The 16,655-nt window shown below is 43.0% G+C and overlaps 1 protein-coding gene and 1 pseudogene across 1 annotated transcript in view; one reads left to right on the forward strand and one right to left on the reverse strand.

The window, feature by feature from the left end:
- Positions 1-3,848: 3,848 nt before the first annotated feature.
- Positions 3,849-16,655, reverse strand: part of Dnah3 (dynein axonemal heavy chain 3) — a 197,007-nt gene continuing 184,200 nt past the window's right edge. The window contains exons 57-61 of the mRNA XM_042689859.1: positions 15,576-15,743; positions 12,152-12,294; positions 7,485-7,689; positions 5,353-5,490; positions 3,849-4,222 (exon numbers count right to left, since the gene is read on the reverse strand). Coding sequence (XP_042545793.1) covers positions 3,869-4,222; positions 5,353-5,490; positions 7,485-7,689; positions 12,152-12,294; positions 15,576-15,743 — 1,008 coding nt within the window. The 3' untranslated portion in view covers positions 3,849-3,868. The remainder of the gene's footprint in view (positions 4,223-5,352; positions 5,491-7,484; positions 7,690-12,151; positions 12,295-15,575; positions 15,744-16,655) is intronic.
- Positions 8,594-8,806, forward strand: LOC122116198 (annotated as a pseudogene).

Here is a 16,655-nt window from a genome sequence, read left to right on the forward strand (position 1 = left end):
AAAAGTTTAAGTGTGCTAGCAGGTATGTTGGTGATCCCATGGCCACTCTGAGCACAAAAATCTGTCATCCCTTGGTCACTGTCTTTCCAGTAGGCCCCTGTGGTAGTGTCCCCTTCCTGGAGGTGAGTCCAAAGTACATCCCATGCAATTTTGGATATGCGAACTGAATCCAAGGGCTTCATTTGGTGGTCCACCAAATCTGTTCCTAACACTGGAGGAAAGACTGGCTATTCTGGTCCAGTTGAGATATGACTTATCTATTTTTATCATGGTTCCTTTCACAGTCCTTTTCTAAGCAACCCAAGGTGATTTCAACTATTTACAATTTTTGTCTTAACTCTACAGAGTGTAGAAACCATCTTTCTCAATCAGCCTCCACAGTTGAAGATCATCAAATTGCTAGCCAATTTGAAGATCTTCTACATGCCAGAAATGTTAACTAAATGTGAATCTTTTATGTCTTGCCCCTTTCCAAAGATAATACATATGCTGTATATGTATTTGGGATCCTGACCATCTTTCCATATTACATGACAGCTGTCTGTTGATTCTGATTCCCCATACACCTTGGGAAAAGATACATTTCTGAAAACAATTACTAAGATACCTTTGAGTTTGAGGCTGATTTTTCACTATATTACCCTGTAGCAAGATTTGGAGGTCTTCTCTTGTATTGAATTCCTAGAGTCATTGGGAAGGTTTGCTTATCTCAGAATTCAGAATCCCCCAAAAGAATTTGGCTAGCACCATAAAGAAATTAAAACTGAGGTTTTCTGGAATGTGTTTATTTTGTTCTCAAAGCTTTCCACATTCAGGAAAAATCAGAAACCCTGAGTAAGGACATTTGTTCTAGTGAAGAAGCAAAGCACACACACACACACACACACACACACACACACACACACACTCTATATATATATATATATATATATATATATATATTTATATAATAACTATAATGTGTATATATAATGCTGTATATATACTATGACAATATATAGTGTGTTTATATATACTATGACAAAAACAAATGGATACACACACTGTAACATAAAAACAATTGTCAATTACTATCCAAATCTTTCATGTAAGTTACATCTTACTTTACTTGTGTTTTTTTGTTTTTGAAGCAGAGTTTTAATATGCAGCCCAGGCTAGCCTGAACTCAATGTATAGCCCAGCTGGCCTTGAACTCACAATCCTACCTCATCCTCACAAAAGCTAAGATTATAAGTATATACCACTGCACTTGAACATTTTTTTCTTTTTTTAAATAGCATTTTTCATTTTTGAGACTATAAAATCCATCTTCAGTGTTTTAAGGGGCAAACCTACCACATCCACTCTTTAATGTATTTTTTTCTATCACTGAAGAGTGAATATAGTTGTGTATTCAACAGCTAGATGTTGTTTGGCAGTACTAGGGTTTGAACTCAGGGCCTCAAGCTTGCTAAGCAGATACTCTACTACTTAGCCACCTCCCTCTCCCCACTTCAGCCCTTGTTTGTGTTGATTATTTTAAGATAGGGTCTCAATTTTTTTAATACTCCTGTTTTTCACCATAGCTAGGATGATAGGTATACACCACCACATCAGTCTCATAAACTTTTTTGTTTTTGTTTTTTGGTCCTGGGCTTGAACTCTGGGCCTGGGCACTGTCCCTGAGCTCATCTGCTCAAGGCTACCACTCTACCACTTGAGCCACAGCGCCACAGCACCACCTCCGTCTCATAAAACTTTTTTGCCTAGACTAGCCTGAACCTTCAATATTTCAATCTCAGCCTCCTAAGTTTCTGGAATTACAGGCATGAGCCACTGTACCAGCTTAACAAATTTTTAAGAGCAGGGACTAGCTTAATGACTCGATTTGCCTGATGCCATCCACTGAGTTTGCATGTTACAACCAGGCTTGCTGTTTTCTCACAGGGTTGGTCTCTGACCAGCTCTGCCCTAGGATTCCAGTCACTAAATCACAATGATTTCTGAAAAGCATCTTGCTCTTTCCCAGGAGGAGACATTGTTTCCATACTGGCCCCAATTGAAAGCGACCTCAAATTTAGGGCAATCTTTGTTTTCAAAGAGAAAGAAATGTTTTATATTACAAAAAATATATAATCCATCATAACAGAAAAAAACATTTTGTCCTTTAACCCCTGAGGAATGAGACAGTCCCTGACTCACTCGGTTTTTTTGTTGCTGAAGCTGGCATTCCAAAACTGCAATTAACTTTCAATTGTTCTCTTAGAAACACTCTTACTGCCAAGCTACTGTATAGCCTACGATGTGGTTTACCTACTGATCCAAGAGTTGGGATTTGGGATTTTGACTATTTTTCTATCTCACATGACTAATCAACAGCTGTCTGTTTCTGCTGATTCTCACACACATTGGGAAAAGGTATGTTTCTGAAAAAACAAACTTAAGATACCTTCTTCGAGTTTGATGCTGATTCTTCACTGTTTCTAATGTCCTGGGGTGAGGTTTGGAGACCTTCTCTTGCACTCAATTCCTAGAGTTGGAAGGTTTGCTTATCTAAGAATTCAGAGTCCTCAGTCAATTTGGCTAGCACCATGAAGAAATTAAAACTGAGGTTTTCTGGAGTATTTTTTTTTTTGATTCTCAAAGAAGCTTTCCACATTGAATAATCAGAGGCCCTGAGTCAGAACATTTGTTCTAGTAAAGAAAAGAAGTCAAGCCAGACGTGAAAACTCTCAGCCTTATGTTTGCTTGACTATGAAGTGAGCAGGAAACACCCTTAAAAAAAGCCATTTAGAGCCAAAGAACTACGTGAGAGTCAGTGAAGAATCCATCATGAGTTTGATTTTTGTCTCTGGATTTGTTTCTAGCTATCCTAGGGAAATAGAAGTGATTGAATTTTCTTGGACACAGTAAATGTTGTTGGAACTACACATCTCTTCCAACAATCTACAGCTGAAAATGTACCAAGTACCTAGACAGAAGGCAGCAGAAAATACATGGCTTCAACCACTTGGATCTATAGTGATAAAGAACTGGGTAATCTTAAGCAAGTTACTTAATCTCCCTGAACTCAAGGGAGAGACAATGTTTATAGTATATAAAATCAAGCAAGATATCTAACAGTGTATTGGGTACAAACCCTGACATACTATAGGCATGCAACAAATATAGTTTTCAACTCTTTTCCTGACATTTTAGCTCTTTTATGTGGGCTAAAGATAAACAACTGGAGCTGGACTGAGAATGTATGTAGAACTTGCCTAGATTGTACAAGGTTAGTTTGATCCCCAGCACCGAGAAGCTATTGGATCCTAATTCTACCAATGATATATATAGATATAAAATGCAGAAGTGGAGCTGTGCCTCAAGTAGAGTGAGCAAAATACCTCAGGACAGCACCCAGGATCTGAGTTCAAACCTAGGACCAAGACACACACATTCATACACAAGATAACCACAAAAGATATTAATCCAAATGACTAACAGTCTAAATTGAAGAATATCAATTCTACTTGCCTGATTTGTGGGGATATTACCTATATTCTCTGTACATGGCTTCTACAGCTATGAAATGCAGATAATGATAAGCTACTTTATAGAGTTGTTGTAAAATACCTGGTTTATAATGATTGCTCTCCATATAATTACCATCTTCATTCTACTATGACTCAAAAAAAAAGGCAGCTAGTTGAAACTATTTCAAGAAAAGGAGAAGAAAGAAGGGGTAATGTTGATGGGGATACATTGATTGCATGAATGAGATTGTTACAGTGAAAATCCCCTTTTACAACTACTGTATGGTAATAAATCCCTTTTTAAAAAAGAAAAAAAAAAGCTAGACTGTTGTAGAGAACAAGATGCCATTTACTTTGTTTTGACACAAATGCCATCAGTTGTCCAGCTGGCACAGCGAAGCCACCCCTCGGTTTATCCAGTGCTTCTGAGGCATGTATGTTGGGAGCTCAATAGAGAGGACGTAGTTAGTAGAGTGGCCTGTGGTGGAGAGGGTGCCTCTCCGGGCACTTGTTTTGTAGACCGGACACACATAGATGTTCTCATGCAGAAACGTTGCACTCTTACCAGGCTTCAGCCAAATGATGGGCAATGGGTCATAAAGGATCTTGGGGAAAGACTCTCCAATCTGCATGACTTTTCTGTCCCAACGGGCACCTTCTAGGAAAAGCCCTTTTATGTAGGCCCCATCTTCTGGGTTATTCTCCATTCCCGTTTCTTGTTTGGTTACCTGGAAGAGGGGAATGCTGTGAGCTCTATCATTAGACACCAATAAACGTCAGCCTGGCTGCAACATCTGGATCTGTCAGGATCTATCTCAACTGACAAATGGGGCTTGTTTGATAATGCTCCTGCCCACCATACATGAGCAAGGTCTGGTTCCTGGGTTGCCCTTATATATGGTGAAGGCCTAGGAGTCAGGAAGCCATGTTTAACTGTAGCTTAATGACTTGGTACAATCCTGTTTTTGCACCTTGCTGTATGTAGTAAGAGATTTGATTCTGATTCAGAGGCAAGTTAGTAAAAGAGCTCTGGGAAGGAAAATCAATCCCTGATTTATAATTTTTACCAATTTATGTGGTTTCCTGCTACCATCTAAGAACCAGCTTAGATGATTATTGAAGAATGTTACAATTGGTTCTGATGAGCTCCTGGTATGAGTCAACTCTACCTTACCACTGATAATATTGAAGAGTAATAAGCACCAATTCCTCCTGGCAAAGCAGAAAATGGTCTAGGTATAGGATAAAAGGCAGTATTAGGGATTATGGCAAACCAAAGAACATGAGCTACATTTAACACAATTCTAATATAGTTGTGTGTTGTGAATGGGATTTTTTTCCTTTTTTGTGTGTGTGCCAGTTCTGGTGCTTGAACTGGGCACTGTCCTTGAGCTTTTTTTTTTCTTTCCTCTACTTCCAGCTTTTTGGTGGTTAAAGATAAGAGTCTCCGACTTTCGTACCCCAACTGTCTTCAAACCATGATCCTCAGATCTCAGCCTCCTGAGTATCTAGGATTAGAGGCCTAAGCCACTGGTGCCCAACCTTTTTCTATTCAAAGGCAATGACATTTCTCCAAAGAAAGAGATCACCATGAAGAATAAGCAAACATGGAAGGATGCTTTCCTTTTTCTTCATATGGGAGTGGCAGAATTTTCCTCTAGAAAGATTACCTTTTATATTCCTTGGAAATGCTCTGACTCCATAGACAGTAGCTTTTGGAACTATCATAAGTCAGGCTGTTTCTTTTATAGCATCTCAGAAGCATTTGTACCTTAATACATCCAAATGTTTGGACTAACAAGGAAAAAGGCCATTGTGGATGGTTCCTTTAGGCTGTTCTATCCCAAAACACCCCTACCTCAAACTCAAATCCAACGTGGTCAATGGGGATGGTGTATTTCCGGGAGTAATTCTGAGAGACGCCTGTCAAAAATGACTGTGTGAAGTAGAACCCAGAGATCCAAAAGACCACAGGGGGCCCCTTGTCAATCCATTCCTGCAGAGCCACAGAAATCAAAATTCAAAATCAATAGCAATGAAGTTAGTCCTATGGCAGGTCATCTGAATGAGTCCCACAAAGCAATTGTTTTTCTGCAATACTGGGATTGTCAGTGCCCTATCACTTGAATCATACTCAAGCCCTTTTATTATCGTTTTGTTCTATGTTTGTGTTAGTGCTTAAGTTTGAACTCAGGAGCTCACTGTCTTGCTTGACTTCTCTCCTTAAGGCTGGTACTCTACCACTTGAACCACACCTTCACTCCCATTTTTGTTTTTGAGGTAACTTTGCACTGGCTGGTCTTGGACTTTCAATCCTCCTGCCTCTGCCTCCCAAATAGCTGAGATTATAAGCATATACTATCACACCCAGGATTCATACACACTGTTTATCTTATCTTGCTTGAAGCAAGTGGTTTAACTTACAAGTGATTTAATGTAACTCTTGAGCTTACCATTACTTTTTTTTTTGAGGGGGGGGTTAGTCATGGGGCTTGAACTCTGGGCCTGGGCGCCATCCCTCATCTCTTCAGCTAAGGCTAGCACTTTACCACTTGAGCCACAGCGCCACTTCTAGTTTTCTGAGTGGTTTATTGGAGATAAGAGTCTCACAGAATTTCCTGCCTGGGCTAGCCTCCTAAGTAGCTAGGATTACAGGCATGAGCCACTGCACCTGGCCCTTTACATTTTTTTTAGGGGGGGGTCAGTTGTGGGGCTTGAACTTTGGCTTGGGTGCTGTCCCTGTGCTCTTCAGCTCAAGGTGAGCGCTCTACCACTTGAGCCACAGCGCCACTTCTGGTTTTCTAATGATTTATTGGAGATAAGAGTCTCACGGACTTTCCTGCCCAGGCTGGCTTTGAACCACAATCCCCAGATCTCAGCCTCCTGAGTAGGATTACAGGCATGAGCCACCAGCACCCAGCCCCTTTACATTTTTTTGTACCAGTTTTTTTTTGTTTGAATTCAGGGTCTGGGCACTGTCCCTGAACTTCTTTTGCTCAAGGCTAGCATTCTACCACTTGAGTCACAGCACCACTTCCAGCTTTTTCTGTTTATGTGGTGCTGAGGACTCAAACCCAGGGCTTCATACATGCTAGGCAAGCGCTCTACCACTGCTAAGCCACATTCTCAGGTCACATTCCAGTTTTATTTGTACCAATACTGGGGCTTAAAGCGCTCTTGCTTGGCTTTTTTACTCAAGTCATAGCTTCATTCCACCTTTTTTGGTGATTAATTGGAGATAAGAGTTTCATGGACTTCTCTGCCCAGGCTGGCTTAAAACTGCAATCCCCAGATCTTAGCCTTCAGAGTAGGAAGGATTTCAGATGTGAGTCACCAACTCTTTGCTCATGTTCCCACTTTTGAAATGAAGGCACAAAGAAATACTTCTACTTTAAGAAAAGCACAGGTGTAAGCTAGTATTGGACCCAATAAGGAGTGGTGGGCAGTGAAGCAGGGCAGTATATTGTTGTGTAACAGCCATTCATTTTCTAGAAACAGTTTTTATACACTCTTATTGGGAGTATATAAATAAGTATATAAGTATTGTTCCAAGCCTTCTAGTTTTAACAAGATGATGTCTGGATTTTTTTTTTTTTTGCCATGATGGAGATTGAATTCAGAGCTTCATATCACGTGTTAAGCAAGCGCATTACCACAGTTACCCACCCCTATATCGTCATTCCTTATGTATAAAAATCCAATGTTCCATGCTAGCTTCAAAGTGTGAAATTAACAAGCAGCCAAACTAAGCATACTCATAAGCCAGATCTGTCCCATGAGCCACTTGTATGTAACATTTATTCTAGTTCTTACTTGTTTCTCCATAGACTATAATCTTGTGAACACTCCTGTGCTCAGCTCTGCTAAGATCATTTCCAGGTGCCAAATACAGAATGTCTCATGGCTGCCTGCCCTCCTCTCTTGCCTCTAATTGGTTATTTTAGGATGTCTTCATCAAGTCAAGCATGCCATTTACATTCATTCTCATACCTGGAAGAAGGCCAAACGGGCCAGTAAGTCAGCCATGTAGCCCCCCAAGGGCTTCAGTGATGGGTAGGATTTAGCTGCCCACATTGCTGGCACTTTACCCAGGAGCATGCTATTAAAGACTTCCTCCAGCTCTGAGGACATCAGGACCTGCCCTTTGATGGCCCGGCCAAGATCAATGAGGCTTCTGCGAACGACTTTGGTCAGCCTGAAAAGAACAAAGGAGCTGGCTTAGTTCATCTTTTCCAGTAGCCGGCTTCTACCCAAGCAGCTCTCCTTTAATATTCCTCCCCTCTCAAAGGTCAGTGGATACAAAAGCATTGAGAAAAAGTTCTGTCACCCATTACTTTATCACATAAAGATTAATGTGTATCTTTCCAGATATCTTCTCGCTACCCACTTGTTCAACTACTCTAAGCCTTTCCTGCTGTATTTTTAAATAGGATTCCCATTTATACCTAGGGCCAATCTTGACCATGATCCTCCTACCTATGGCTTTCCACATACTTAGGACCACAGGCACATACTAACATACATGGCTTCGTCTCGTTAATTTTTTCCCCCAGGCTAGCCTTGAACCTTAGTCTTCCCTAATTCTGCCTTCTGAGTATAGGGATTATAGGTGTGAGCCACTGCACCCTACAATGTTTTTATTGGGGTCAATCTATATTACGTTTTTAAAATAATTTTCTTTTAGCATATAAGGAATTCTTTCCAAGCCGGGCGCTGGTGGCTCACACCTGTAATCCTAGCTACTAAGGAGGCTGAGATCTGAGGATCACAGTTCAAAGCCACCCCAGGCAGAAAAGTCCATGAGACTCTTATCTCCAATTAACCACTAGAAAACCAGAAGTGGTGCTGTGGCTCAAGCGGTAGAGCGCTCACCTTGAGCTGAAGAGCGCAGGGATAGCGCCCAAACCCAGAGTTTAAGCCCCACCACCAAAAAAAGAAAAAAAGAAAGAAAAGAAATTCTAATTCAATAAAATAGAGATATAAAATTCCCTTTGTGCCAGTCACTGGCTCATGCCTATAATCCTAGCTATTCTCTCTCTCTCTCTCTCTCTCTCTCTCTCTCTCTCTCTCTCTCTCTCTCTCTCTCTCCCCCCCCCCTCTCTTCTCTCTCTGCCTCTCTCTCTCAACAAAATCACTTTGGGCTAAAATCAAGTAAAGTATCTGTTCTCATCAGTTTGATTTCTGATATATTTTCTATCCAAGGACAATATACTAAATAGATTTTTGGAGCAGGAAGATTGAATAGGAGCTTGCTCTGTTCACTCCACTCTTGGACCTGGCATTGTAGTACCTTCAGTAACAGTGTAACCCTTGGAGGGATCTAAAATAGAACATCTGGATTGAAAAGCACCTATTGTTTTCAGGGCTTTTGATTCATATCACTAAGGTTGTTCTATATAAACTATGAGGTACACACTAGAGAAAGACAACTGTCACCAAGAAGAGCTTGTTGTCTTCAAGAATTTGTAGACTTGCAACCCAATAGACAGAAGAGTAGTGAATATAGAAAGGGGATCCTGAATTTGTGGCCACTGCACTTGAGATGAGCAAATTTTATGTTCAAACACTGGATGCCTATGCTTGCTTAGGACTCAAGCTATCACCTTAAGAACTGCCATGAGGATTTCTATTACAGCTGAAGACCTACTCACACTTCTTTTCTTTTTTGTGTGTGCTGGTCCTGGGGTGGAACTCAAGGTCTGGGTGCTGTCCCTGAGGGGTTTTTGTTGTTGTTGTTGTTGTTATTGTTGTTGTAGTTTTTGGTCGGTTGTGGGGCTTGAACTCTGGGCCTGGGTACTGTCACTGAGCTCTTCAGCTCAAGACTAGCACTCTACTACTTGAGCCACAATACCACTTCCAGCCTTTTCTGTTTATATATTGCTGAGGAATTGAACCCAGGGCCTCATGCATGCGAGGCACTCTACCACTAAGCCACCTTCCCAGCCCCTCCCTGAGGTTTTGTTGTCACTCTTATTAACTGAGCCACAGCTTCACTTCGGCTTTTTGGTGGGTAACTGAAGACAAAAGTCTCATGGGCTTTCCTGCCCAGGCTGGCTTTGAACTACGATCCTCAGATCTCAGGCTCCTGAGGTAGCTAAGATTACAGGCATGAGCCACCAACATCTAGCCCTACTTACATTTCTATTCTGGTCCCACAATTGGGAACTTTGCTAGTTTCAAGGCTTTAGCACCCAAGGAAGGAATACCTGCCCAAGAAAACACTATGATGGTTTCCTTGAATTGGACACGGAACTATCAGCCATGTTGGACTTCCTGTACCACAGGCAGAAACATGTAAGAAAGACCATAGAGTGTTGCTAAAGGTGGAGCTTATGATTGTCTGGTCTTCTGTATTATAATGGCCAGTGGTAAAGGCTGGTAAAGGCCCCCACAACCACCAACAAATATTCCCATGGTCTTAGGGGAGTGATTAGTAGCAGAAGAGGAAGCCATTTGGCCTACTGACTGCCAGCACATCATTCCAAGGCATCTGACTCAGCAGAGGTGGCCTCTTCCCAAGCTCACACTCCATACCTTGTTTGGTCTCTATATGGCCAGTGATCTCTTGACTCTCAAGAGACTAACCCTAAGAAAGTCTCAGATGACATTTTCCCAGTTCCAAAGCTGTCCCTAAACTCAGCAACAACCCAATAAGGCAAAATAGAGACAGTAGCATAGTATCTGGATCAGCAAACAACCTCCACAGGATCTGGAGGCAGGGTGATGAAGTTTAGGCCACTTGGCTCTGAGTCACTCAAGACTCACATCAAGCCACAGCCATCTCTGGGTCTCAATTTCTTCATTTAGTCTAATTGGCTTTGATTGCTTTCAATTTTGGCTGTGTGTGTGTGTGTGTGTGTGTGTGTGTGTGTGTGTGTGTGTGTGTGTGTGTGTTTGCAGGAACGAGTGCATGCATAACAATATCAGGGTTTGAACCCAGGGTATGGGTGTTGTCCCTGAGCTTTTTTGCCCAAGTTTAGCATTCTAGCACTTGAACCACAGCTCCATTTCCAGCTTTTTTTTGGGGGGGAGGGGGATGTCATGGGGCCTGAACTCAGCCTGGGAGCTGTGCTCTACCACTTGAGCAACAGCGCCATGTCCAGTTTTCTGGTGGTTAACTGGTGATAAGAGTCTCATGGACTTTCCTGCCTGGGCTGGCTTTGAACCTCAATCCTTGTATCTCAGCCCCCTGAGTAGCTAGGGTTACAGGTGTGAGCCACCAGTGCCTGTCTCTCCCCCACACCCCCGCAGTTACTTGAAAATAAGAGTGTCACAGACTTTCCTGCCTGAGCTGGCTTTGAACTATAACTCCCAGATCACAGCCTCCTGAGTGGTTAGCATTATAGTCACAAGCCATAGGTTCCTGGCTGTTTTGAGAATTTTGAAGTCAATTTAAGGTGACCCTTCTATGTTGTAATAGAGAAATGAAAGAGGTCCAGAAGGGCAGGGGACTCTTGGCTCTATGGTCATCCCAGAACAACTCAACTCTACAGAAGAAGCAATGGAATGAATTTTTCTTTTTCTTTTCTTTTTCTTTTTTGACGGTCATGGGGTCTAAACTCTGGGCCTGGGCTCTGTCCCTCAGCTCTTCAGTTCAAGGCTAGTGCTCTACTACTTGAGCCATAGCGCCACTTCCGGCTTTTTTTTCTGCTTATGTGGTGCTGAGGAATGGAACCCAGGGCCTCATGCATGCAAGGCAAGCGCTCTACCACTGAGCCACCTTCCCATCCCCTGGAATGAATTTTTCTCACCACTTGTGACATCCTGGGTTCAAACTCAGTACTCATTGAATAACTGTGTTCAATCATTCTGAATCTCAATTTTGTGTTATAATGGTCAGTGGTTAAGGCTAATAAAGTCCCTATGCCCACCAGGGAAGGACTTCAGTTGCCTTAGGGAAGACTGAGCAGCACAGGATGGTAGTCATTAGATGTGATATCTAATATTATGCCTAGAGTTTTTTCATCTGTAAAATGGTGGTAGAGAGGTTGATAATTGTGCCTATTGCAAAGATTATGTGTCATTTCAATGAAAACCATGCATAATACTTGGAACCATATCTGGCACTAGTAGCTCAATAAAAGTTGCTCTGATCAGAACTGGAGCTGTGGCTCGAGTGGTAGAGAGTTAACCTTGAATAAAAATAAGCTAAAGGACAGTGCTCAGACAGGAGTTCAAATCCCAGGGCTGGGAAAGAAAAGGAGAAAGAAAAGAGGGCAGGGCAGAGAAAGGAAGAAAGGAAGGAAGGGAGGAAGGGAGGAAGGGAGGAAGGAAGGAAGGAAGGAAGGAAAAAAGGAAGAGAGGGAGGGAGGGAGGGAGGGAGGAAGGAGGAAGGAAAGAAGGAAGGAAGGAAGGAAGGAGGAAGGAAGGAAGGAAGGAAGGAAGGATTGCTGTGATGACTACTTTTGCTATTAGTTTGTACTATATATTCATTTTAACTTGACTAAGGGTGTCACATGAATGATGGCAGAGAATGCTAGGAGTGATTTAATCCTAGGCAACATGTGCTGTGGATGGTTCTCTTCGTGTCTCTCCCTATCAGTTGGGCAAACCACATCTTCTTCTACACAGAAACCCCTTATTAAATGTCCATCTTAGCCACTGCCCACTTAATCTTACCCCTCATGCTCAGATTCAAGCAAGATCATCTGACCCACCTGTTGAATCTGATGAGCTCCTGTCTGAGGACAGTGTTCATAGATTCCTCATAAATCACGGGATACAACTTCATGATCTTTTCCAAGTCAAAGTCATTGGGAAGCTTCGAGAGTATGTCCTGGGCCAGCTCCTCAACCACTTCCTTGAAGTACAAACAATAGAGATGTGGATGAGAAATGAAACTTGCAGTAGGGTTTTATCTGGGAAAACTTGAAACAATTGAATTGGTTTTTTTTATTTGTCTTCGTTTTGCTTGTTTTTGAGAAAAGGTCTCACTCTGTAGCTCAGACTGGCCTCAGACTAATTATCCTCCTGCCTCTGCCTCCCAAGTGCTGGAATTAAAGCCCTGCACCATCAAATCTAACTAGCAACTGTCTTTTTAAATGTATTCAATGGGCCTGGAACCCATGGCTCTTGTATATAATCCTAGCTACTGAGGAGGCTGGGATCTGAGGATCATGGTTCAAAGCCAGCCTAGGCAGGAAAGTCAGTGAGACTCTTATCTCAAATTCACAAAAAAGGAAAGAAAAGAAAAAGCTGGAAGTAGAGATTTGGTTCAAGTGCTAGCCTTGAGTAAAAAGAAAGCTCAGGGACAATAAGTTACCACTTATGACACTTTGAACCCAATTAGGAGACCCAAAAGGTAAGATTGCCTGCTGAGAGGGACCGGCCACGAGGCAGCTTAGTGGTGGGGGAAGGGGGGTGCTAGAGAAAGGAAATGTGAAGTGAGTGCTGGCGGATCATGCCCACAATCCAAGCTGCTCAGGAGGCTGAGATTTGAGCATCACCATTCAAAGCCAGCCTGGACAAGGAAAAGTTTATGAAACCCTTATTCCACTTCACCACTAAAAGGCCAGATGTGGAACTATGGTTCAAATGGTGGAGGACTGGCCTTGAGTGGAAAAAGCTAAGGGACACTGACAGGCCCTAAATTCAAGTTCCAGTACAGGCACCAAAAAAAGGAGGAGGGGGGGGAGGAAGAGGGAGGGAGGAAAGGGGGGGAAGAGGGAAGGAAGGGAGGGAAGGAAGGACAGAGTAGGAGAGAGAAGGTGGTGGAATTAAGCAGGAAACATAGTTCTGGGTCTGTCTGGGTCTGATTTTGTGAAGAACCTGAAACTCTTCACTTCTTCTCTCACTGGTAGACAAACCCAGTCTAAGTTAGACTTCCTGTGGGCAGGGGAAACTACCTAGTAGCCTAATATCTGTGCTGAGTTAGACTGGGTCATTGCTTCACAAAGTGTGTCCTGGACCACAAGAAGTACTAAGAATGATTTTAGGGATTTCCAGGGCCTGAAATAAATAATGTTTAACTAAATGGTGAGAAAACCTCTTCAAGTTTTAATCATCTTTCTTTCTTCATACCTGACAAATAGCCTTAGATCTATGCTAATTTAACAATTTCAATGTTTGTTCATCTTTCCCCTTTTCTTTTTAAAAGATATTTTATTGTTATTATAAAGGTGATATACAAGGGATTACAGTTACATAAATCAGTTAATGATTACATTTTTTTTTTGTATAGTGTCTTCTCTTCCTTCCTTCTCTCAATTTATCCCCCCTTTCACAAGAAGCCTACAAAGGCTAGCTACATCATCTGTTTTTTGTTTTTTTTGGGGGGGTCCCGTTATGGGGCTTGAACTCTGGGCCTGGGCGCTGTCCCTCAGCTCTTCAGCTTAAGGCTAGCGCTCTACCACTTGAGCCACAGTGCCACTTCCGGCTTTTTCTTTTTGCTTATGTGGTGCTGAGGAATCGAACCCTGCCTCAGGCATGCAAGGCAAGCGCTCTACCACTGAGCCACCTTCCCAGCCCTAGCTATGTCATCTGGAAGGAACTTAATAACTGTTCCTTCTCTCCCTCCCTTGCTGTCTTTCCATCTTACATGACTTTAAAGAAATTGGTCTCCATTTCCAGCTCTGAGACAGTCTTTTGGATTTGTGTGTGTGTGTGTGTGTGTGTGTGTGTGTGTGTGTGTGTGTGTGTGTGTGTGTGTGTGTGTGTGTGCCTGTACTGGGGCTTGAACTCAAAGCCTGGGTGCCATAAGCTGAAGGCTGGTACTCTACCACTTGAACCACAACTCCACTTCTGGCTTTTTGGTAGTTAATTGGAGGTAAGAGTGTCATGATTTTCTTGCCCAGGCTGGCTTCAAACAAGCAGTCCTCAGATCTCAACCTACTGATTACAGGCATATGCCACCAGCATCTGGCCAGACACACAGTTTTTGTTTGTTTTTTTGTTGGTCAGAGGGCTTGAACTCTGGGCCTGAGTGCTGTCCCTCAGCTCTTTAGTTCAAGGCTGCTACCTCTTGAGCCACAGTGCCACTTCCGGTTTTCTGGTGGTTTATTGGAGATAAGAGTCTCACAGACTTTCCTGCCTGGGCTGGCTTTGAACTTTGATCTTCAGATCTCAGCCTCCTGAGTAGCTAGGATTACAGGTGTGAGCCACCAGCACCTGACTATGTTGTTGTTGTTGTTTATATATTTTTTGTGGGTCTGGTCCTGGGCCTGAATTCTGGGCCTGGGCGCTGTCCTTCAGCTCTTCACCTCAAGGCTAGTGCTCTACCACTTGAGTCACAGTGCCATTTCCGGCTTTTTTTTCCTGCTTATGTGGTGCTGAGTAATCGAACCTAGGGCCTCATACATGCAAGGCAAGCACTTTACCACTGAGCCACCTTCCCAGCCCGGTTGTTTAAATAAATGGTTTTTTGTTTGTCTTTGTATGTGTTCTGTCCGTGAAACTCATCTCCAATTCACTACCAAAAAGCTAGAAGTGGAGCTGTGACTCAAGTGGTAGCTTGCTAGCCTTGAGCTGAAGAGCTGAAGGACAGCACCCAGGCCCAGAGTTCAGGCCCCACGACTGACCAAAAGAACCAAAAACCAAAAAACAACAACAAAAAAAGAATCTCATGGACTTTCCTGCCAGACTGGCTTCAAAAAGCAGTCCTCAGATCTCAGCTTCCTGAGTAACTAGGATTACAAGGGTAAGCCACTGGCACCCAGCTTTTGTTCCCTTATAATTTTTTTTTTTTTTTCTTTTTGGTCAAGTCGTGGTGCTTGAACTCTGGGCCTGGGCGCTGTCCATCAACTCTTCAGCTCAAGGCTAGCGCTCTACCACTTGAGCCACAGCACCACTTCCGGCTTTTTTTCTTTTTGCTTATGTGGTGCTGGGGAATCGAACCCAGAGCCTCGTGCATGCAAGGCAAGCGCTCTACCACTGAGCCACCTTCCCAGCCCTGTTCCCTTATAATTCTTATTTACGAACTCTCAGCAGTTGGGGCCAGAGCACCTAGCCCCTCCCACAGGCAAAACTGGCCACTGCCAGGCCTTGACTTTTCTGTGCTCTTCGTTATCACCTCTAATCCTGAGGACACACTAGATGGAAGACTGTCCAGGAAACTGAATTATGTCTTCTCCCCACAAGCCTTACCTGCGGGGACTTGCCACTCCCTCCTGACTGTCTAGGAAGAGTCAACAGCACCCCTTGAAAGAGCTGGTTGGTTTCCTGGTTGTCCTTAGTGATGTCTGCATTCTCATGAAGGCCAAATACTTCTGGGTGGGCTGTGATGGGGAGGGTCCTGAGATATTCAATGTAAGTCTGGAAAAGAAATCTTTGGCTGACACAAACACAGTATCACAAGTTCTACCAACAACTGGGGATTTCACAGGGCCTAACCTTGAATAGGAACCACTGTATCAATAACATTGCCCTCCCCAGACTTGGTGAATAAATCTCAAGCTTTTTTTGCCAGGCTTCTCTGCTCATGCTGCAGTTCTGGCTTTAGAATTACACAGAATTGGATTTTGATCCTAGCTCTGTTACTATGTAACCCAAGCTAGTAATCTGTTTTGTTGTTGTTGTTGCTGCTGCTGTTTTTGTCAGTTGCGGGGCCTGAGCTCTGGAACTGGGCACTGTCCCTCAGCTCTTCAGCTCAAGGCTAGCTCTCTACCACTTGAGCCACAGCGCCACTTCCAGCTTTTTCTGCTTATGTGGTGTTGAGGAATTGAACCCAGGGCCTTATGCATGCAAGACTATCACTGAGCCACCTTCTCAGTCCCCAATCTAGTTATCTGAAACCCCATTTCCTTATCTATAAATGGGAAGACAAATGAGGTTATAAAGGACTAAGGTTTTAGCAAATGAATCAATGAGAATAAACTCTTAGTTTGGTGCTGGTAGCTAATACATGTCATTCTAGCTATTCAAGAGGTTGAGATCTCAGGATCATGGTATATACCCAGCTAGGGCAGGAAAGTCCATGAGAATCTTATCTCCAATTAAGGACTCAAAACTTAGAAGAGGAGCTGTGGCTCAAGAGCTAGAACCCTAGCCTTGGGCAAAAAAGCTTGGGGACAGTAGTACCTAAGTTCAAGTCCAATTACTGGCATTTAAAAAAGCTCTTTTCATCTTACCTGCACCTTTATTTTATTTCCCTCTTTCCTGTCTCATCCTCATCCCCCGACTCCCCCAGTCAAGTTTTCCTGATTTTCCCTTCTACTACCTTTTTTT

The sequence above is a fragment of the Dipodomys spectabilis genome, unplaced genomic scaffold, assembly GCF_019054845.1.
Source record: "Dipodomys spectabilis isolate Male_0828 unplaced genomic scaffold, ASM1905484v1 ptg000127l, whole genome shotgun sequence".
In the NCBI taxonomy this organism is placed as follows: Eukaryota; Metazoa; Chordata; class Mammalia; order Rodentia; family Heteromyidae; genus Dipodomys; species Dipodomys spectabilis.